This window comes from Sitophilus oryzae, unplaced genomic scaffold, assembly GCF_002938485.1.
Source record: "Sitophilus oryzae breed Bouriz unplaced genomic scaffold, Soryzae_2.0 scaffold_1396_pilon_pilon, whole genome shotgun sequence".
Taxonomy (NCBI): Eukaryota; Metazoa; Arthropoda; class Insecta; order Coleoptera; family Curculionidae; genus Sitophilus; species Sitophilus oryzae.
Genome location: NW_022146055.1, coordinates 13,618,436 through 13,642,276, shown reverse-complemented (window position 1 = coordinate 13,642,276; position 23,841 = coordinate 13,618,436). Strand labels below are relative to the sequence as shown.

Sequence of the window (23,841 nt, the reverse complement as noted above, 5' to 3'; positions counted from 1 at the left end):
TTTTATGCTACTGATACAACATGCATAGCAGTGAGAAATACTAGAAAGTATATTGTTTAATATAAACATACGGTCTTGTATATTTATAATCTTAAATAGTTATAAATAAATTAATTAAGTGTATTAGAAGGGTGGTCATTTATATATACCAGTCTGAGATCTCTTAAACCTAAATAATTATTTATATTAAAAAAGTTTGACTAAGATGTTATATGATAAATATGGAAAATAAAAAATCTTGTTACCAGAAATATTAAATAAATGTATATGTTTTTTTAACCAGAAACAGTCCTGGATTATATTTACATATCTTCGCTATCGAAACATGAAGGCAAATTTCAAAATAGAGCCAAAAATTAGTTGAGTACGCCATTGTTAAACCACAACATACAAAATAATATATCAGCCGTGTTCTTATGAAGCGGCATAGCTTAATTCAGTATTCCTTGTCTATTATTCAGGATGGTCCGAACTGTTTTCCGGAAACTTCGGCAGCATATTCTGCAGATAATAATAATTAAAAAAAAGTTCGTATAAATATATGTCCTTAAATGCTTAGTTTCGGAGATACAGAGTGTAGAAGTTTCATTTTTACTTCGATTTTTTCCAAATAATTTCTGCAGTAACGTCAATATTTGGATGAAAGTTGATATCTGGGAGTTTTTTGACACGAGAAATTTGATGTTGATGTCAATATGACTCCTACTTGTAGAGGGTGCCACCTACATATTTGTTAATTGGTTTGAAGACTAATAACTTTTCGTCCGTACCTGTATAAAACTACTGAGTAAAAAATATACATTTACGACATTTTACGTAAAAAAGGTCTCTTGGTAAAAATCGCTACGAGTAATGGTTCTCAATAGATATTTGGAATCAAAATTATCAATACCTGTCATCATTGACATAAATTAAACATGATGTTGACTAAATAGTTATCAGACTGGAATCATAAATTTGAAATGTTTTTGTGTCAAAAGTTCAACAGAAACTGTTTTATCGTCATTTTTTTCCAGAAAAATCTATGATTAATTTAAAAAAATAAAAATTTCCCAAATTTACTATTTCAGTCAAATATTATCTACTCAACGTGTTTATTTTTGTCAATAATGACATGTATGGACTATTTCCATTTTAAATATCTTGAGAACGGTTGCTCTTAGCGATTTTTACCAAGATACATTTTTTACGTAAAAAATCACAGAAATATATATTTTTTCACTCAGTAGTTTTATACAGGTACAGACAAAAATTTATTGCTTTTCAAAACATTTAAAACACATGTAGGTGGCACCCTCTACAAATATGAGATTGACATCAAAATCAAATTTCTCATGTCAAAAAACTGCCAAACACCAATTTTCATCCAAATATTGACGTTACTTCAGAAATTAATTGGAAAAAATCGAAATAAAAATGAAACTTCTATACCCGGTATCTCCGAAAGTAAGCCTTTTAGAACATACATGTATACGAACTTTTTTACTTGTTTTTATCTGCAGAATATGCTGGCAAAGTTTCCGGAATATAGTTCGGACCACCCTGTAGATAGTTAAACTTTGGGCGGTTCTGAAATAATAGTATAAATTATAAATTATTAAATTATATGATAGTTCCTCGAGAATGGCGAGATCTGTACTCATTCCTGAATTGAATGTGAGAGCGAGAGTCAATAAGTTCAATATTAAACAGTTACCTTATACGTTTATAAAAAATAAAAAAAAATATGACAAAATAATTTTTCTATTAATAAAATTATCTTCCTGCATAATTGGTGTTACGAGTTTAATATAGATTTTAATGCTTGTATATCAATAATTCCAAGTTCATTAGAGTATTTTTAATTAGTATTAATATTTAAGAAAAATAAGTATAACTTATAATTTTTAATACATAATTATGTCCCTATCTATCTACACGACGGGGAGCTAGGAATTCTCTGTAGAGTCCCCCTTAAAAATGACCACCCCTAAAAATTAACGTTTAGTAAATTTTGTTTCATACTCTAGTAATTCAGACTAATTTTGCTTTAGGAATATAAATTAAATATATATAATGTGTACATTTAGATTAACTAAAACAATACACTTTTGTTCTGCAAACTTAATCATAGTTCAAGTCAGCTTCTATATCACGACTAGTAGATGGCTGGCAAACGTGCGGTATATGCGAACGTACCTTGTTTAAAGCTTCGAGCACCTTGTCTGGCATGTGGTCCTGTATCATCACCGGTGAAATGAGTACTTCGTCAAAGTCGGTGTTGGAGGCCCAAAGAGCCTGATAAACTGGCTCCTTCGATGATAAAGCTTGTCTAAAAATTGAATATTTTCAATACTTGTTTGTAATGTAATGGTTGAAACACCAATAAGCTAGAATACTCTATCAAATACAAAATAGGTATAAAGTTCTCTTTAGGGGCCTTGGAGGTATTCCTATAAACTCAGATTATACAGCCAACATTTATGTATTTTTTGTAAATTAAACATTATTTTTTGAGAACTATTTGGTATCGGTATAATATCAGTAATTAACTAACATATTATAATTAGCGATGGGAACTATCGAATGAATTAGACTATCGAATGGTTACTGAATGAATGATTCCAACTATCGAATGGTTTTATTCGAATAAAATCATTCATCTCATTTGTATACTAAAGCATATGTGTGTTAGTATTCGTTTGATTTTTGCGTGCGTCAATGCATTATTAGACAGTTAAAGCACGGCCAAAGACGTAGACGTAAACGTATCGTTTGACATGTACGCTTGCGCAGTGTAAAATTCACTTGCGTTTACGGATACGTGATACGTATCTTTACGTGCCTTTACGTACGTACAAGACGCAAACGTATCGAGCCGAAGGAGTTTCGATTTTCACCCGAATGATGCCGAACGTACAAATTCACAAACAACTCGTTTCCACAACTGGCTAGTAATTAAGTTATTTCATAAATTTTGGGGCCAGTGTCACAGAACTGGGCCTATTGTATTACAATAAATTAGTATAAAAATATTAAGCATCATAATAAACTCATTTTGGAATCTATTTAATTAAATGCTAGTTCTTATAAGCAAAACCATAATATGAGGATTCTAAAAGACGGAATCTAATAAATAATCATAAAGCTGTGTCTGTTTTCCAATATTTTTTTATTACGAAAAGCATTTTAAGTTGTAAGGACTACTTTCTGTAATAAATTAATTTCCATTTATAATTTTCTTCAGTTTTCGATATTACTTTTATAAATTTAATGTGGAATCAATGGAGTAATAGATATCCATTTTCAATTTTAAAATTAAATAAATTGTTTCACAAAATAATTTAGAATTACAAATGTACCATTTGCGTTACGTACGTCAAAATACTTGCTTTAACTCTTGTTTACGCGACAACGCAACGGCAGACGTAACGTAAGTTTCTGCGTTACGTGTCGAGAGATACGTATACGTATTGTGACTTGCTTTAACTGTCTATTAGTTCTTCCAAATATTTATAACTTCGCCTGGTAAATACTGTCCTATTTTTGCGTTTATTAAAATACTAAAATAGTAGTTTTTTTTTAAATTGGCGATTGTGTGCGTGTGCAGGTGGTCAACATTTTTCCGAAAATTTGTGTGATTTTCCGTAGCCCGATCTTTCAATTATTTAATTTTATATGGTAATATGGTCTTTTTTTTTAATGGAAAATTTTGAGAAGTAGCTATTTTTAAGAGAGATGAGATGAACTTACAATTAATTTTAAAAATACATATTTGTATTTTAGATGTTTTAATAATATGAATTAGTTGAACTTAATAATTAAATTGAAAATTTAACACGTGCCAATTTAAAAAAAAAGTTAACGATATTTGTATTTTGTTTATGCTAATTCTATTACACGTAGTTTTTTGGGAAAAAATATTTCAATATTTTTTAAAGTAAATGCCAGTAAAAGTAAATATTATTTTTAAATAGTAATATAAATAATTTTGATTTTTAATTTTTTATTTATATTTTCCTTCCATTGCACTGCATGCTTAGAAAATTAATAAATGTTTATATTCCATGATTTTTAAATTTGTTGCTAATATAACAAAAATTAGTTCTGTAATTAATATTATTTAATAAACCAACGTTGCCAAAAAATTTAGAGACAATATTATTTTTAAATAGGATCTAATATAGGTAAATAATTTTGATTTCTAATGTGTTGTTTATATTTTGCTACTACTTAAAAAATAAATAAATGTTTATATTTCATGATTTTAAATTTTGTTGTTAATAGGTATAACAAATTATTACTGTTATTATTTATTAAACCAGTTGCTTAAAAACATTAGAAATCCTTTTCCTACATTCAAAATAAAAAGTATTATTGCAGTGTAACAACAAAATATTAATAAAAAAAAATGCAAAATATATAGACATACTATCAACTAATACCAAACAGTAATATTCTTTGCTAATAGCAAACCTAACAAAACAGCGCCCTTCATAATGCATTTTCTGTGTAAATACTAGCACCTCAATAAAAAAAATAATGTGTCCTTATCTTTATCTGACTCCGCAAAAAATCAAAGATGCCGGCTTCTTTCATACCATTCCTTGTCATTGCCACCGACCTGTGTCGGGTTTTATAGGAAAAAAACTTACGAAGCCGGGCGACAGCAAAAATCCAAGTTATATTTTATTATAATCGATCCTGACCAGAGACTTAAAATAAAATAATTTTAAGTCTATGATCCTGACGAATAAATGAATTTTATAAATTAATGGTTTTTGCTGTCGAATTACTAGAATAGAACATTTCAAGGCAAATGACTCATCTATTCGATAATTTTTATTCGAATAGTTTTCGACGAATGTTTCCTTACTAGCTATCGAATTATTCGAATGAATTGCAACTATCGAATGTTTCGATAGTATTTATTCGATAGTTCCCACTACTAATTATAGTTGTCGATAAAACAGAAATTTCAATTCACTGTTATTTCAAATATTACTCCCACTTTTCATACGATATTTAATAAGCAATTCAAAATTTAATGTTCATTCTGAAAGACCCTTATATTTTATGAACAAAAAGAATAATTTATTTTTATATAAAAAATAATTAATGTTTAAGTGAAATCAATTTTATGTTTTAAACTAGGTACGGAGGGATCACCAATGAATTTAGCGATATTGAATCCATTTATAATTTTATTTTATTTAGATAGATATCATAATTCGGTGTTTAACCATAGTAAATTTTTGTTATTTTTTATATAAAATTCAATTGAAGTGATTAAAAAGTACTCCCTCAATACAAAAAGAAATGCAACGAAGAAGGAATAAATAATAAATCATATTCAATACAAATATCACTGGTTTGAAATCACGTCACCTATCAGTATTTGTCTGAATAGTTGACAGAGGACGCGAGCCTTTATAGGATAATATTATGGCGTGTCTAGTTCTCTGCTACCGTATTTACACCATATATCTTAAAATCACGATAGATGTTTCTATTTTTATTAAGATCGTTAAAAAATACGTTTTTATGTGGGATTATTCTTTATTACCCCCATATTAAATTTACTTTTATATTTTTTACTACTCGAAATTAAAACTAAATTTTTTATAATTAACAGGTTACTGACCATTTTTATCGAAGCACTAAACACTACCAAAGTTGTTCGGATATTCGAGGCGTTCGAGGGTTCGAGGTTAGATTTCAAACCGCTTCGACGCCGGCCACCAGCGTCTCTGGTGGCAAACCGTGACACTTTTGTTAGGTGACGTCAGAGATTGAAAGTGTAAATTTGAAATTCTTAATATTGATTAATTTTTTTAAAAAAATGGGATGAAATTGAAGTAAAATAAAAAAATACGGGTGTCATAAAATTGTATGAATATTAATTATCTGCAATAAAAAAGCTATGGTTAAACTCCGGATTGACTAAAAAATGTTCACGATCTTCACAATCAAAGTATTAGTGCAAAACAGTAGTTCTGGAAGGTGCCTATAAAAACACCACAACAAAAGTATAAAAAAATATAAGGGATAATACTGAAATCCATAAGGTAACTTCTACTTTTAATACTGGATTTGAGGACATGCATATGAGGGATTACGTTTCTATTCAATTGTTAAGTATTTCGTCAAAAGTATGCCACACAAGTATAAAGCTGAACCATATTATTTTAAAAATTATATATAAAATAGGACAAACGAAATACTTATTGAATTTTACCATTTCACGTCACTATCATGCATTAAATGCAGGATCACTGAAAAATAGTAAAAATATTTTACCTCCATCTTTTTTCATACTTTTGTCTGTAAATAGTAAAATATAGAGTTAATAGTGTATTTTGTATAATTTACATATGTGATTCGAAATGCAAGAAGAACTAAGCAAGAAGTTGCAACAAAAAATGCAAAATATAACAAAATAATTTAATTTTTTGGACAAATGTTTCAATAACAACCCAAGAAACATTTGAAGGTAAAATTACGTTAAATTAACCACCGACTATTATTGACCAACTGGAAATTGGTCCAAATTTACAAGAATTGACGTTAAAATTCCCAAAGTGGAGAATAAAACTAAAGTAATTTGGAAGTTAAAAACAGGTTAACAGGTTATAATATCTTGTATATCGGCTATGAAGTCAAAAATAACCGACCTGAGGTCATAACATGGTAAAATAGAGGTAAATTTTACTAAAAATATTCCTAATTTATACTACCTACATTTTAACATGGGAAAGAAAGAAATAATAAGGTAAAGTATTTTTCTTTTTAATATGTGTATGTAAATGAATTTCCCAATAATGAACCAGGAAGACAAACAAGTGTAGTAATAACTGACATGGCCGTTTGAACATTAATCCAATATGGATGAAATACCTACATATATGCAATTCCTAGTAAAAATAAATAAGTTGTTGGTAATGGTTGTAATCCACTTAGGATTACAGGATTCGCAAGATAATTATGTCTGCGGAGAAAATTTTTCTGTGAGATGTAAATATGATAGGTCCTAAAAAATTATGCACCATTAAAATTTTATGTATTTTCAACAATTAATTTTAGAATAAGTCGTTACTTTCAAGGTTCTAACCTAACTTTTTTTCAGCTAACTTCCTTGGTACACTTTTAAAATTTTCTTAATTAGTTAATTTAACTTGTGGTAGGTAGTATTATTCATAAACGTCTATTTATTTTTCTCAATAGTTTAGAACAATACCACAAAAAAAATATATTTTGAAAACAAATTGGATAAGAAAATGGCCGCTAATGGTGTTTTTAACTATTCGTCTATGAAGTTAGGTTTTCCATAATTTTAAAACCTTAAAGTCCGCTTTCTTTTTATGAGGTTAAGATTTCTTTAAATTAATAACCTCTCTAAAGGTCAAGATTTCTTGCTTAAGGTATTTTTTCTTCGAGGTGCAAGTTAAAAAATGGACTTAGGTCGAAGCTCATTTCTCGAAGTCTTGACTACATTGTTGGAGTATCGCCGGTAAAACAGAAAACTTTTATTTTCTTTGAGTGACAGTTGACAATGATATTTTATGCTAAGTTCGGTAGTTACATCTTCGAGCAATCTGATTAACTTTTCACAGTAATCAAGTAATCATGTGTCCTAAAAGGAGAATCTTTATTGAGAGTCACGTGAAATGTCAAATTTTTATCCTTTTGCTGGCCGATGCAATTACCGAACTGACCTAAATTAGAACACTAACTAGAAAACCAAATTAGTTTTCTTTGCCTATTATTTTTAAAAGTTTTGTGTTTTGGAATTGTGGAATTTCACATAATTTCACAAAATATTCTTTCGTTCCCCACCAGTGGGAACAAAGTAATGTGCTATGACGTAATAATCCCTCGAAAACTATTTTAAACGGAAATCACCCCGAGGAAATTAAAAAAGGTAATTTTTAACCTGCCGTATGTCTGACTTTCTTCCAAGTCAAAAAACTAAGTTACTTTTACCATTGAAGCATAATAGCGACTTATGAGATCGAAATAAATTTTCAACCTAATTTGAACTTCTCCAAATAAGGTCCCATTTAAAGTTATTAACAACTAACTTTTAACCTTACTTGAAAACCAAACAATGCCTTCGACACCTGAGACAAATTTGAGGTTATAATAAAGTAACATTTAGCCTACTTTAAGTCCCTGTAGTCTTAATGCCCTCAATAGGTTATCAGTAACTAGATTTTAACAATGCCAGCTAACTCCAACGTTGCTACTTTTCAAAGGCATAATTTTAGGTTATTATTAACTAGTTTACGACCTCATTTTTAGATTTCTCGCACTTTATTCCCTACAAGAAATTTACTAAGTATAAGTAAAATTCAACCAAATAGTGGTTAATTTTCCGTGGTCATTGGTTTTTTCTCCTTCCTATGCTACTTGGGAAATGTCCAAAAGTATCTAAATCTAAATAAAATTATTTTTATTTGTCTAATATAGAAAAAAATGTCTTTTATGTCCCATGTAATCATATGGATTTGACTGCAGAAAGTTTAAGTAAAGAAATAATATTATGTATATTAATAATAATTACATTCATATTCAATTACGGATACATATTTATAAAATATTTTATACTCTTGCTCAAGGTATACTTACTGTCCACTAGTAGGATGATGTCTAACGACATGAATTATTCTTCCTGGTGGATAAAGCGGTTGATGACTAGTTAGAGCTATCGTGCTATCTGAGGGATGAATGCCCATACACCTAGCGTTATGTTTGCTTCTCATGTATTCGGAAACTTCTGTTTCGCCAGTTGACATTTCAACTGCTGATGTTGGTTGCGAACACCCGCAGCATATTATGCTGCAAGTTATGGTCTTCCACTAAAAATACATCACAATTTTAAATTATTTTCATTTTGAAGTCAGTGGCGGCTTAACCATAAGGTCAAATGGTCCACGAACATATAATTCACGTTCATACAATATATCTTGGAATGTGAAACGCACTTCTATATCACTTGAATAGGGTGGAACGTAATCTCTGTTATTCATGTGCCATATATGTTCCCAATGAAAAAAAGGAATGTGAATAGAACATTGTTGTTCTCCAAAGTCACTTGCTTCGCATATGAAAAGAACGTAAATGTGCTATCTGGGAAACGTTTTATTTTAGCCATTTTCCCTACTGCCGGTCAAAATTTCATTTTGTCCTTCGTTCATTATAACCCATTATCTAATGGGTTAATTCATTATATCATTAAACTCCAAATGCCGCGGTCCGTAACGCCAACAAGGTAAGGGATACTACGTATAGAAAATATAACGGGTTAAGGTGCGATATATATAGTTTATATTGGCCATTGACCGCGTTATTCATAAAAGGATTTCATCGTTGGAAAAATTTCGCCGTTTAGGAAGTTTGGGTGTTTATAAAAACTCAAATTATAAAAGAATCTAGATTTTTTGTGTCGTTTATCTCGTATATTGTTTGGTTTAGTTAATATAAAGCAATATTTAAATTTTTAATATCGAAAGAAATCCCATCTAGTTTGAGGTGTAGCGCGAAATTTGTATAGGTAATAATTCATAATTTTCTGGTTATGGATAAATGATGAACTGTGGTTGACTGATTCTGGAATAGATATTTTAAAATAGACAACATGGTGTTTACTTTGTGAAATCGTGCGGTTAAAAGAAAACAATTGCTTAAATTTCGAAAAACGTTTAGAGAAAGAACGCTACATTAACTTAAAATATAAAAAAAAAATGTGAAATAAAACTTTTAGAATTGTGTATGTGTATATAGGAGGCAGATGCCGAATTCGGCCTATGTCCGAAATAATTAGACATATGGCGATTATAATTAAATATACCTACCTATATCCACAAAGTTACGCGGAAGAGTTTAATTGCATTGGTTTCAACTTCTATACGGAGGGTGTTAATCTTTTGTTGTTATATTATACCAAAAAAAGATTAACCCCCTCCTCAAAGAAGTTATATAAAGACTATTTATAACCACGAAGTTGCACGCATCTGGCAAGTTTAGTATGGACAAATCGCCATATATCTAATTATTTCGGACATCGGCCGAATTCGGCATCTGCCTCCAACATATATATGCATTTATATATTTGTGACATTATTATTTACTACGAGTAGTTGAAGCCTGGCGTACCCGCCACGACATCAAGAAAAAAAATAATCCTTAATTTTTTTTTAATTAAATGAAAAACAAAAAATCCGGGGATGACAGTTTTTAGAAGAGCCAATTAGCTATCTTTTGGTAAAAAAAGCAACTTTCTAGAGCAAGTCGTTACTTCAGTAGAGACGACACAGATAAACATTAGCATTTTATATTATGTAGATGTGTATTTTAAATCATACAGTGGAAAATTTGTGTAAAGAACATTGACTGGATTTTTAGTGAAATGGCATTAGACCACCTGTTTAAAAATGTAAAGGTAGGTTTCATTTTAACAGAATTTTAGATTTATTTTCCTTTAACTAAAACCTTGTAAGAAACCAATTAAATTTGGGCGCGTCCGAGGGCGCGCCTTAAAAAAATCGACGCAATATTTTTCGATATTGACCTCGCTACAATAATGACCACGAGCCGCCACTGTTTGAAGTACTAACATCTATTTCAAATTATATTTATTAAAAGAAATCTTAAAAGCTGGTTTTGTTAAAATTTCTTAAATAACTTTTTTATTATAAGTAAAATTCGAATGCTTACTTTTGGATCTACACTGCGCTTGATAGCATTAATTAAGTCTGTTCTAAGGGTCTCCATTTGGTGAAGCCCTATTCTAGGAACTACATCTTTGCCTACAACTACTGACACGGTAAATTCTTTGGTGTATTCTACTACAGAGGCAGACAGTAAACCCCCTGGAGGTGAATAACAAAAACATTGCAAGGAGGAATACGCCTGACGCATTAGGATTCCCAGAATGCTTGCTGTACCTAAAATCAAAAAACATTTTAAAATATCCATATTGCAAAGTAAAAATAAATGTAAAAAAAATAAATCTAAATTTACTAAGCTTTTTTGAAAATAATCGAAAATGTCAGTCGAAGTTGAAACTGGAACCTAGTTTTATTTAAATTTTAAATTAAAATGTTCCCTAGTGTCATAATTAATTGTCTTGTAAGCCTTACACAAATAATTCGGATTTTATGGCTAACTGAACTGAGATATTCCCTTAATGTGACGAGAATTGGGACATTTACCATATATATGTTACTGCAAATGTCCGAAATGCGGTAAAACCTAGGATTTACCAAAAGCAAGTAGTAGTAAAAACCAACCAACCCCACCAAATAACCACCTAACCAATGCATTAACACCCCCCAAATAACCAGGCTAACCTAATTAGTTAATGGTTTTGGTAAATCCTAGGTTTAGCGCGCTTATCCTAGGTTTTACCGCATTTCGGACATTTACAGTGACATATATAAAAAATGAGTAAATACTTTAAAATAATCATGCTAAAATTAGATGAATAATTTATTACAGTTTTTGAACCAGTAATAAATAAAGGTCACAGTAAATGTTTTTAGACAGGGTGGCGCCTCTCATACGGCGCGGAGGCTCCAAGAAGAACGATGGTTTGTATTGCAATGAAATCAACATACCTGTCTAATTAAGGCAATTTTAAAAACTAGTTATCATTTTGTGTCAGTTAAAACGAAAAAAAATTCTTAGAAATTTGCCGAAACTGGAAACTTATCCTACATCAGAGAGAATTGATATGATTCTATTAGTCGATGAATGTAGTATGCATTTACCAGTTAATTAATAGAATATTTAACTGCTCCGGATTTTATCTAGCCTGGGCTTTTTCATGCGGATATGTTAAAGACAGTGTTTACAAAACTCGGCCAATTATTGTCGACAACATGAGTGAAATGACTGTACCTGCTTTTCGAAGTAGGACTCCACATATATGACTTTTAACATGAAAATATCCTTTGAAAAGACAACAATTTTATGCAATTGACAGGAAAGAAAGTATTTTGAGCATTTGATTTAACCTAGCTAATTGTTGCTAATCTAGCTATAATTGATTGTCTATACGTTTATATCGAGTTTTAATTCTGTAATCATGAAAATATATGTCTTAAACGTGTATCTTTTTCTTCTTCTTAAAGTGCCTATCCTCTTTCGATGTTGGCTATAACATTGATCCATATTACTTTGTTCACTGCCGTTCTGAACAAAGCTGTTGACGTCAATCCGGTCCATGTTCGTAGATTTCATAGCCACGATATTCGTCTGCGTCCCGCTGATCTTCTGTCTTCTATTTTCCCCTGCAGTATAAGTTGGAGTAGGCGGTATTTCTCGTTCCGCATGATGTGTCCGAAGTATTCCAGTTTTCTTTGTTTGACATTTACCAGAAATTCCAACTTCTTGTTGATGCGATGTAGTACAGTTTCATTTGACACGCGATGCACCCACGAAATCCTAAGCATGCGCCGATAGCACCACATCTCAAATGCCTCCACACGGTTGCATGATGCGTCGGTAAGGGTCCACGCCTCTGCTCCATATAGAAGGGTTGAGAGCACGTAGCATCTCAGCATTCTGATTCTAGTGCGGACGTTGAGGGACAGGTTGCATAGTATATTTCGCATTTTGTTAAATGTCCCTCTCGCGATTTCGATTCGGTGTTTTATTTCGCGAGAGTGGTCCCAGTCTTTAGTCAGGATGCAGCCCAGGTATGCAACCGTCTCGGCCGCTGGGAGAACGATGTTGTTAGCAGTAAACTGAAAGTTGTTGATGTAGTTCTTGCTAATGATCAACGTTTGAGTCTTCTTGCAGTTCATCTTCATTCCGTATCTGCTGCATGTATTCACCACACAATCTATAAGCCTTTGGAGACCTTCAGCTGTATCGGCCAACAAAACGGAATCATCTGCATATCTCAAATTGTTTACTATTTCTCCGTTTATTACCAGCCCATATCAGACTGATTATCCTGTGATCAGAGCATTTGGTCGCGTTTGTCTTCTTACGAAGCGGTATAAATGTTGATAAATTTTATTGAATAAGGTGGTCAGTAGTTGAACTTGTTCCGAGTCCAGAAGTTTATTACCGTTATCTTTTTATTACGGTTAACTATTTTACTTTACATCCTTTAAATTTTGTCAAATTAACAAAAGCTATATCACAGCCATCTAGACTTTTTTCAAATAATAAAGATCTACTAACGCAAAATCACAAATATGAAAATATATAGGAAAATCTTTGTCTGAGAGTTAGACAACCTTAATAATATTTTGAAAATATATGAATTCTCAATTGAATACCGGAATAATACGGATACACATTTATACAATATTACGGAAATATATTGGGCGTTCTATTTGAAATAAAGGAATAATTTGCTTTTAAATGTGACCTATGTTCAATATTAATTTTGTCTCACCCTGTATAACTTTTCGGGTTAAATTTTAATTTGGTTTAACATACAGTGGCTATTGTAATTAAATATCAGGCCAGATAGGGTAAATTATAATTTAGGTAGCTGTTATTGAAATTTAAAATTTATTTTTCATTTTCACAAAATGTAAAATATGTTAAAATCTTCACGTTTTAGGCATATTATGCTTCTTTAATAAAACTCACCTTTATTTTTTAAGCCTCTCACCTATAAGTCAAAAATCAATTAATATACCGTGCTGGCAACTGTTACTTTTGGGTCGGACTTTACATGTGTGGATGTAAGTCGCATATATTATAGGGATCTTATTAAGTCGGAGTGAGAGAAATGCAACGGTGTGCTGTTGCGGTGTTGCCGGTACTCCTTTCCCTATCAAGTAAAGTAAAATCACGATCGCAAACCGGTTATTTCTAAATGACTTTATTTTCGAAAAGATAACTAGATAAAATCATTAGACATGGTTCTGAGTATCTGAAATGAAATTATAAGGATATCGTTAGGGTATCATTTTCTTTTATTACGAGAAAACGTCACTAATCGCGATAATTTAAAAACTCAACTTTTTAACAAATAGCCTCAAGAACTCAAGAACCACTTTAGATATTGAAACTTTTTTTTATTTTAAAGATCAGATCTTTTACAATATGTTTACATAAGAAAAATTCGATAAGGTTGTTTTTTTTTCATTCAAAAATTGTAAACAACCCATCCATTTACTTTTAGAGCATATCAATTTTCAGCAATCGTGTAATTTTTTATTGATAAAGATTTTCACATACTGTCTACGAAGAAAATACAGTAGAAATATTAAGAAAATTTTTGAAAAAACTGCAATCAATTATTTCTAATCGATTTCGAGATATCCAGTTCTAATAGCGCGACTACTGTCGAACACCAACTCAATTCCACTTATTTTTACCAAAAATGCAAGTGTTTCTAGCTTGCACCTAAAAATTTTCAAGCTATAGGAAAAATTACATCGACTCGTTAATAAATAAACAAATAAAGTATCACGAGACGTAGTTAAATCGTAAAGCTGAAAGCATGATGTACACCTTTCCCTAGAACTTTAAGTACCGACAGAGGTACTGATTGGATCGACCGGTCAACTGCGACAAATCTGCTATATCCCTTACCACGTCTCTTAGCAATGTCCACAGTTTCTCGGTTTATTTCATAACTTTGGCAACGTGTTTACTGTTCCCTCTTTGTTCAGTACGTTATAAACGCATTGTACTCTTCTTACATACGGAAATCTCGACCCAAGACTAACCTTTGCCCGCCCTTCGTATAGGGTGTTCCATTACAAAAAACATAACTTTCTATATTTTTAAAAAGTGCTCTAAATTAACCTACGTACGCTCACAAAATTTCATTTAAATACAAACTATCGTTCTCCTTGGAGACTCCGCGTCGTATGAGAGGCGCCATCATATGATTAATAATTTACCTGCTCCTAAAGAATGTCCTACTATAATAATATCAAAGTCTTTTGTTCCTCTCTCAGGCCTTCGGGATCTAGCACGTTCCAGCAACTGTTCTTGTTCTATTTTTTCTAAAATATATTGGGCCGCTTGAACCATTCCTTTATGGCCGGTCCATTCCTCCCTAGGCGGATGTAATGGTATCGTCTCACTTTCAGCGTTTAAGTCCGTCAGGATATCCTAATAGTCAATTGCACAGGGCGTCAAAGATAGATTGTAACAACTTAAATATTCGATAATGTCCTACCTTCATAGACAGAGTTCCTCGAACGCTTATAACAATCTTCTTTCTATCATAATCCAGCGCAACAAAAAAGGGTGTCTCTCCCACATCAACGTGGTAAGTAGCATAAATAATCTCTATATCACCGAGTTTGGTTAGTTTCTGCAAAGCTGCAAAGTTGCACTGACAACAGTTATCTTCTACCACTTCGGCGTCGTCTTCTGAACGTTTACGACAGGGAATGCAACAGCACTGCAATCCTAAATAAAAATATATATTACAATAATATGTGCTAGATTATTTTTAAGTTCTATACAGGGTGCCACAAATTCGGGGTACGAGCATTGGTGTCTCGGAAACCGTAATAGATACGAACATGGTTAAATTGGGGCAAAGTTGCGCTTTAGGATGTTCACAAAGATGCCATCAAAAAAGTTTTAAAAATTTCAAGGATTTACAATTTTTCAAATTTTTATTGTTGCGTTTTTTTTGTGTTCTGCAATGTCCATGTATGTTCTATTATTTGTAATTTTAATGACGTATTTTTTTTAATTGTATGATGATTGGTTAAATCTTTTATTATTTGTATATCTTTGTGCTTTTGTTTGTTTTTTAAATGCTTTGTCGATGAAGCTATTTTGGCTTTTTGTACAATAAAGCGCTATTTATTATTATTATTATTACATAAATGTACAAAAAAATGTTTTAACCAGTTTTATTGGTTTATTTCAAAAATGACATCATATTTCAACAAAATTGGAATGACGGAACGACGAATGACGCACGGAGGCAGATGTGTCTGAACTGGACTTAATATTTTTAAAACTTGTCAAACTCTTGCCCTATTATAGGTTATAATTTTTTTCAAATTATATCAAATAACATCAGTGGCGGCTCGTAACCCATGTGACTGGGTAGGCGACAAAATTTTAGTTGCGTCTATTTGCCCCCCCCCCCCTCTAATTTACATATAACCCTAGCCCAGTTTGTAAATATATGTTATCTCTGGGTTAAAAACATAGCTCAAAAATATTTAGGACAAAATTAAAGCAAAAATAACAGCATTCAACGTAATGACATAATGACTGACATAATGTACAAGTATAGTTTTTATTAATCTATTTTATCTATTATATCTAATATTTCATAAAATAAAATTCGCAAAGATATTTGACTTAGCCGCTCTTATTAACTTATCGAATTGAAATAGCACAGAGACTTTTCTGTAATATCTGTTGTATCGTCTTCTTGCACCGAATAAAATAACGCGCTTATTTCGGATTCTTTTATTTCTGTGACGTGTTCTGAAATACAACCGGTTATATCATTTTTAATAATCTCGGACAAGCCCGAAAAATGTTTCCAATATGCTTTAAATGTTTTTTGAATTTTCATATAAAAGTTTTAAATGCTACGTATAATGAATCATATGAAATATCCCCTTAACAAAATGTGATATATCTCTTTATGAAATATCCCGAATATCCCCTTAACATCGGTAAAGCCTACCGAGCCTCCACGACTTCATGCCAAGGCAACCGGAGATTTCGCGTAAGCCCCGCCCTAATAACTTGTGTCTAGCCCTAGCAGGCAACTATTAAGCCCGACCAATCACGTTAGAGTTTTTGACAAAAACCAATGAATTAACACACTCCAAATAACCACGCTAACCAACCTGATTGGTCAAGCTTAATAGTTGCCTGCTAGGGCTAGACACTTCTCCTTAATATGATACAAATCCGACTTACGTCGCGTCGCTACCGCACGATGGGTTAGATAGAGACAGAAGACTGCCGTACGTCGGGCATCAGCTCTGATAGTAGGCGACTCTGAAATAGCCGAACAAAGGCACTCCAACGGTCAAAATTATTTTGTTTTCTAAGGCAGCGGCACAGTCAGCGGTCACCGTACGCCAGCGGTAGTGTTAATATACAAGACCACAAATTTTATTATATATTAAAATAATATTGATTATTAAAACACACTTTCGTGTATTAACAGTATTTTTATGTATTGCCAACATTAATAGTAAATAATGTAATGTAATAAATCGCTTAAATTCTGCCAAAATCTTAGGGTAGGCGCCGCCTACCTTGCTTACCCTGACGAGCCGCCCTGAATAACTTGCGTTCTGGAAAATCGTAAACAAACCTTATTTAAAAATATAATTGAGCCACATTAATGAAAATTACGTGTAAAAATAATGAAAATAAAAATGTATTTACGGAATAATGTATAATCTTATTTTTATATTTATATCAAACTGTGTTAATAAAAATACGTAACGAATGTGAATAAAAAAGCGTAAATCTGTTTTCATATTCTAATCTATTCTGAATACAAATTTCCAGAAGCCATATGAAATGCAAATTTCAGTTTATATAACAAATTGATTTCCTACCGGTACACAAGCGGCAGACTCCAGTTTTATTCATCATGACGTAAACGGGCCATCCGTAAGCTCTCACAGCATAGTGGGCATAATGTATGACAGTTTGAAAAAGTTCTAAATCGTTGCCGTCCTCGTGGAGCGAAAGAAATTGCGTCCGTGGAGTAATGGCAACACCTGACAAGAACTCGTAAGTGTCATTTTTTCTCTGGGAATAAAAATATTCATTATTCAATGGTTAAAAAACATAAAAATAGTTATTTTTATACATAAAATTGTATTTTATCGTCGGCCGAAAAGATTAATTCGCGAGCGATGAAATCGCGAGTGAATTAACTTCGAGAGACGATAATGCAATTTTATCGTCATGTATAAAACAATATTTTTCCCATAGCGAGTTAAGTTTTAAAAACTATTCAGAAATTATTATTTCGAGGAATTTTCGACGAATATTGTGCTGGGTTGGCGTTGGTTTCTATGTAATTTGACAAATAAATAAAGCTGTCTCTTTAGTTTTGAGTCAATATTTTGTAATTCTCTTTCGTGTCGATTGCTGATTGAATTGGAGCCAGAAATGGCTCAAAACGAAATAAGTAAATTACCAATAGATATTCCGGCTGAGGCGACAAACGCCATATCCAAACTAATTCCATTTAAATCCCGAATAGCTTATGAAAAGGAATACAAAAATTTTCAAAAAAGGAAGCAATTAAAAAACGTGCAAGAAAAAATAAAGTTTTAAACCTATCCTCGCTGTTAAAGTATCATTTAATCTACCCTTGCGGTTGAATACTATTTTATCTACTATTTTTGAATAGAATTAGATATAAGGCAGTTTTAACAGTTGCTATAGAAAAAATTACATTTACATTTGAATTGTAGATGATTCGGTATGATAGCTTTAAAGCAGAAAATAGGAACAATGATTGATAACTATATATTGTAAAAAAAATAAATTTAACTACATTTTTTTGACTAGGCATTTTCTTAAACACATGTGTCTGTCGGGTCAGTCATATTAAGAGAATTAGGTCTCCTACTGGTACAATTTGATTCAAAACTATTCAAAATTTTTAAGACAGCTTTATAAACAAAGTTTTATAGCTTTAAAAATTGAAGTGGCGCAGTCGGTAGGATAACGCCTGAACTTGATTTTTGAGAAGAGCTGGCATCGTTTTCTAGAGAGAATTTTAGTTTGGTAAGGTGCTTTAATTTTTAGTATAATACTTTTGAATTGAAGAATATTATGAAGAATGAATTTTTCTTATTTCCGACACAAAAATTAATTCACAAACATAATAATTTACTATTATTTTATAAATGTATTATTATTTATTTTGTTTCTTTAATATATTATGTCCATAATGTCGGTTTTGATTCTTTTAATTACACAAAAATATAAAATAAAATAAATGAACAGAAAACATTATTCATGTTAACAAATAACTTGCGCAGTCAAAGAGTGATTTATGTGAACGCATCACGTCTAAAATTTATAAAATCACACTATATACTAAAAGTTATATTTAATACTTATAAAATCAGGATATCGTATTTCTTGAACGCTATTTGAATGAAAAACGTGCAATTAAAAGAAATGTGTTTGTACGGATTTAGAATATGCAATTTGATTTAGTATCCAAATTTATAAAAGGCATAGTTCGGAAACCATAAGTCCGGGAACAAAAATGTATAGAATCATTTTTATAGAGAATTGTGTCAGCTTTATGATTATATATAGAGCGTTTTTCGGTAGATGTCATAGTTTCCGTGATATAAGCAAAAAAGTGAAAAAATTGACATTTAACTCCTTCCCACTCCTCGAGCTCATCGTCTATCTTAGGGGACTTTTGACACAATATCAGCCCAAGTTGAGTGGAATAATTTAAAACCATTTTCAAAACTGTGGGATTTTTTTCCACCGATGGGACTTTTTTTTACCTAATTTGACTGGTATATCTATAAAATCATTCAACTATAAAGCAAAATTAAGAAAAAAGAGGTTTTTTTAATAAAAAAGTACCTAGTTAGTTTTAACATTGTTGGACTTACCTGTTCGACAATAGCTTTTCTTTCAATTTTCTGGAATTTTCTCAACAAAACGAGTCCAACGATAACGTCAGACGGCACCACATCCAAGTCGCGAAAGAAATCTGAGAGCAATCGAGCGATATCGGCAAAGGAATTACGATTGCGATCTGAAGGAGCAGAGCAACAAAACAAAAATCGACATCTATTATGCCAGCTATCTTGGTAAGCCCTCAGAACTTTCCTACAAGAAAAATATAAACATTATTAAATAGTAGAAATGTTGAGCTTTCCAGTATTTGGGCTTATGCAAAAAACATAACTATTTTTCGTAGATTTATTAGCAATTTTCTTTTTTTTTAATTATGTAAACAATTAGTAATATTGTTAATATTTTAGTGTTGCTAGTGAATGTTTAAAATTTATTTTAATTATTAATCAAACACAGTTTCATTTTTTTTATATATAGGGTGTCTCAATATTCCGTGGACATAGTATTACTATGCGTGGACTGCGTTTTCTGGGAATCAAAATAAGTTCATTGGACACAGTTTACCTACTACCAGGAACTTATTGCGATTCCAAAAATACGCAGTGGTTCTATATCCTTGGAACATTCGGACACCCTGTATATATAAACGTTTGAAGTGTAAAGACCAAATTTTTTTTGCATTATTAATTATTAAATTGCCTCGCATATAATTTTATGTCAAGAACTATATACAGGGTACGGCAATAGTGCTTCGGGCATCTGTAGCTCCTAGAATAAAAAACTTGGGAATAACTAAAGTATGTGCTAGGATGTATTTCAGGAAAATATTTTAACTTCTACAGGGTGGCTCAAAAAAGTGTGAGTGGATCGGAATATTTTTTTAATGGAACACCCTGTATATTATTGCATATTTAGCTTCGTTTCTGATCATTTTACATAATCCTAAGATATGAATAAATATATTTCGATAGTTTCAGAAATGTTTTGCAGCCTTTCTTAAAAAAATATTCAAAATACAAGAACTGTCCTAAAATCAAAACTATATTAGGTATTTACTTTAAGATGGTCTGTACTTACTTTGGTATAAATATCGTAATCTTAAATCATACAGGATGTTCAAAATTTTAAGCCTAATAAAAAATAAATTAAAATAAAATATAAATAATAAATAATATAAAATATATTTTTCTAATATAAAATAATTTTTCTTCGTTTTTTTTAATGGAACACCCTGTATATTATTTTTTTACTAGATGGATAATTAAAAAATGAACATTTAATGTATTTAAAGGATTTCAAAATTTTTAACGGTTTCGTAGATACAGTAGTATTTCTATATATATGTTTATTATACTATTTCTTTTTTATAATGGCTCTTTCAACAGTAAAATACGGGTGGCTTTGATAAAAATTTACTGTGGAAAATGCCATATGAAATTTAAAATCGCGAATATCTGCAAAAACCTTAGAAATTTTGAAATACTTACAAAATATGTTAATTTTTTAATTCTCCATCTAATAAAAAAAATAATATACAGGGTGTTACATTAAAAAAAAACAAAAAAAAATATTTTATATTTTAGAAAGGCTTTAGCATCCTGTAGGATTTAAGATTACGATATTTATACCAAAGTAAGTACAGACCACCTTAATGTAAATACCTAATATAGTTTTGATTTCAGGACAGTTCTTGTATTTTTAGTAATTTTTTTAAGAAAGGCTGCAAAACAAATATTTTTTATTTATTTATTAATATTTCTGAAACTATCGAAATATATTTACTTATATCTTAGGATTATGTAAAGTGATCAGCAAGGAAGCCAAAAATGCAATAATGTACAGGGTGTTCCATTTAAAAAAATAATCCGGATCCACTCACCCTTTATTAAGCCACCCTGTAGAAGTTCAACTATTTTCGTGAAATACATCCTAGCATATACTTTAGGTTTGCACTTAACAAAATTCCCAACTTTTTTATTCTAGGAGTTACAGATGCCCGACTGACTGTTGCCGGACGCTGTATAATCATAATTATACATAATTATTATATCAAACTATATTCATTTGTTCAATGGATTCTCCAATGGTGGCAGTACTATCAAGCCTATATAAGATTATCATTTTTATAGTAACTATTTTTTTTTCTAAAACAATTGAGGGGTTTCCGGCAAAAATCTCATTAGTTAGATATTTCGAAATTTGGAAAAACTAAAAAAACGTATATCTTGCTCTCATTTAAATTTAATTGTCTTTTTTTTGTGTGAGCTCTGGTTATAATCTGAAATTACAGAAAACTAGTTTTCTTTATTTTTTTCTTATTTTTAAGTTAGGAAGGGCGTGAATTTGTTTGACTTGTGGGGTTTTTGCTGGAATTTTGGCAAAAACCATGGAAACAACCAAGTCCTCTTAGCAACTGTTCGAACGATTACGAACGACAAACAACCAAACCACAACAAGTAGCGGACTAGAGGGGTTTTTGCCGTTAAGACTTGGTGACTTGCGGGGTCCTTGCGAAATTACGGTATTTTTGATCGTATGCACAGGCTGACTTATAGCACTTTTCCCGAGTTCGTTTGGTAGAAACGTTATGACTAACAAATTACTGTGGGATAGCGCCATTAACTCATTTTACCCATTTATTGACTAATGGGGTTTTTGCCAGAAATCCCTCAATTTAATGTATGTTTAATAATATTGAATATATATGTATATTCAATATTATTAAACATACTATTGAATATATATGTATATTCAATATTATTAAACATCCTTTAATAAAAATATATAAGAATAATTAAAGTGTAACAATAAATTCTTTTTGTCCTGATTTTCTGTTATTCTATCCCCAAGTTAGACCTTAAAATTAGATTTGAGAAAGAGTTTATAATAAAAATCCTTCTGCCGGATCATTTTATGGCAAAATAGGGATTGCCACGCGACACTACAGATAAGGCCGCGCCTTCTTATTACACTTTCAACCCATTTATAACTGGGTTAAAAGGTTTCTTGACATTTTGCGAAGCTTCAGATTTAACCAGCTGTCCTTTATATATAAATATATAGAACAATTTTTGAAAGCTACTTTGCTAAGATAGCTCAAAATACACTATCCTTATAAAAAGTATCTAAAATGAGGTTAATGTATTAAAGGCAATGTTTATATTTTCATATTATATTGCTTTATACTTATTTTAAGGATATAATTAATAAGTAGCAATTAAAACGTTCACTGCACAATTCGATTAACTCCAGTTTATGAAAAAAATACATTTAAATATAAAATGATTTTAAAAAAATACATTTTATCATAAAAACCACTTGGTACCTAGCTTTTTTATTAATTATTTTAATATTTTTCCAAACATCATATCTTACTATTTCTCTAATGTTTGGAAAAATGTATAAATATTAAAAATTAGGAATATACCAAGTGGTTTTACACACAAGATTTACATTTTCCAAAAAATGGAGTTAATCAAATTGTGCAGTGAACGGTTAACTGTGCAGTGAACAGGCTAACTAATCAATTATTATTATTATTAATTCCTTTGTGAATAAATTAACTATACATTAAATACAAAATACATTTAAATATTAATAAAGTGCGTCTCGAAAGTGGCTCACCTCTATAACTTCTTTAGAAAAAAAATCGAGATTTGGTATGTTACTTAGTGATTGACATAAATTAGGATTGATTGACGTGTGCAATTGTTTTTGGTCACTTTCTGTTTCACCGGCAATGACTACAACTTTTGATTTTTTAATGGCACCCTCAGAATATATCTACTTTATTCGATAGAAAAAGACACTTTGAATGGAATGACATATATCGTATGTCAACTTTTGACATTTTAGCTTAAAAAAAATCGTATTTTAAATTTCAATCTAGAGTGCTAGGGCTGTATTAAAAACACTAATGTTTAATCAAGGAGCCTCGGAAAAATAGGTTTGATCCTCTAATGTTTTTCGTGTCTTGTTCTGGCTGTTCTGGCTTTTCGTGTCTTGTTCAGATGCTCAAATCGTATTTTTAATCATATCTCAATTTTTTCAACAGGGGTAGCTAGCATATTTTGGAAAAAGTATTTTTTTGCGAATACTTTGGTACAACACACTTGGTATTTCGAGTCAAATTATCGCTATGAACCTCATGTTACAATTTGAAATAAACCATACGCAAAAATGTCAAAAATTGACAATTTATATGTCACTCTATTTAGAATGTCATTTTTTATTATTATATACTTATAACGCGGGTGCCATTTAAAAATCAAAAGCTGTAGTCATTTCCGTTGAAACAGGAAGTGAGCAAAAACAATTAAA

At 31.0% G+C, this 23,841-nt stretch overlaps 1 protein-coding gene across 1 annotated transcript in view; it reads right to left on the bottom strand.

Moving 5' to 3' along the window:
- The window catches only part of LOC115875784 (sn1-specific diacylglycerol lipase alpha), a 172,300-nt gene that overhangs the window by 23,780 nt on the left and 124,679 nt on the right, over nucleotides 1-23,841 (bottom strand). Inside the window, exons 7-13 of the mRNA XM_030891288.1 lie at nucleotides 19,554-19,773; nucleotides 17,514-17,709; nucleotides 15,137-15,372; nucleotides 14,856-15,069; nucleotides 10,696-10,925; nucleotides 8,608-8,837; nucleotides 2,179-2,311 (exon numbers count right to left, since the gene is read on the bottom strand). Of these exons, the coding sequence (XP_030747148.1) occupies nucleotides 2,179-2,311; nucleotides 8,608-8,837; nucleotides 10,696-10,925; nucleotides 14,856-15,069; nucleotides 15,137-15,372; nucleotides 17,514-17,709; nucleotides 19,554-19,773 (1,459 nt within the window). The remainder of the gene's footprint in view (nucleotides 1-2,178; nucleotides 2,312-8,607; nucleotides 8,838-10,695; nucleotides 10,926-14,855; nucleotides 15,070-15,136; nucleotides 15,373-17,513; nucleotides 17,710-19,553; nucleotides 19,774-23,841) is intronic.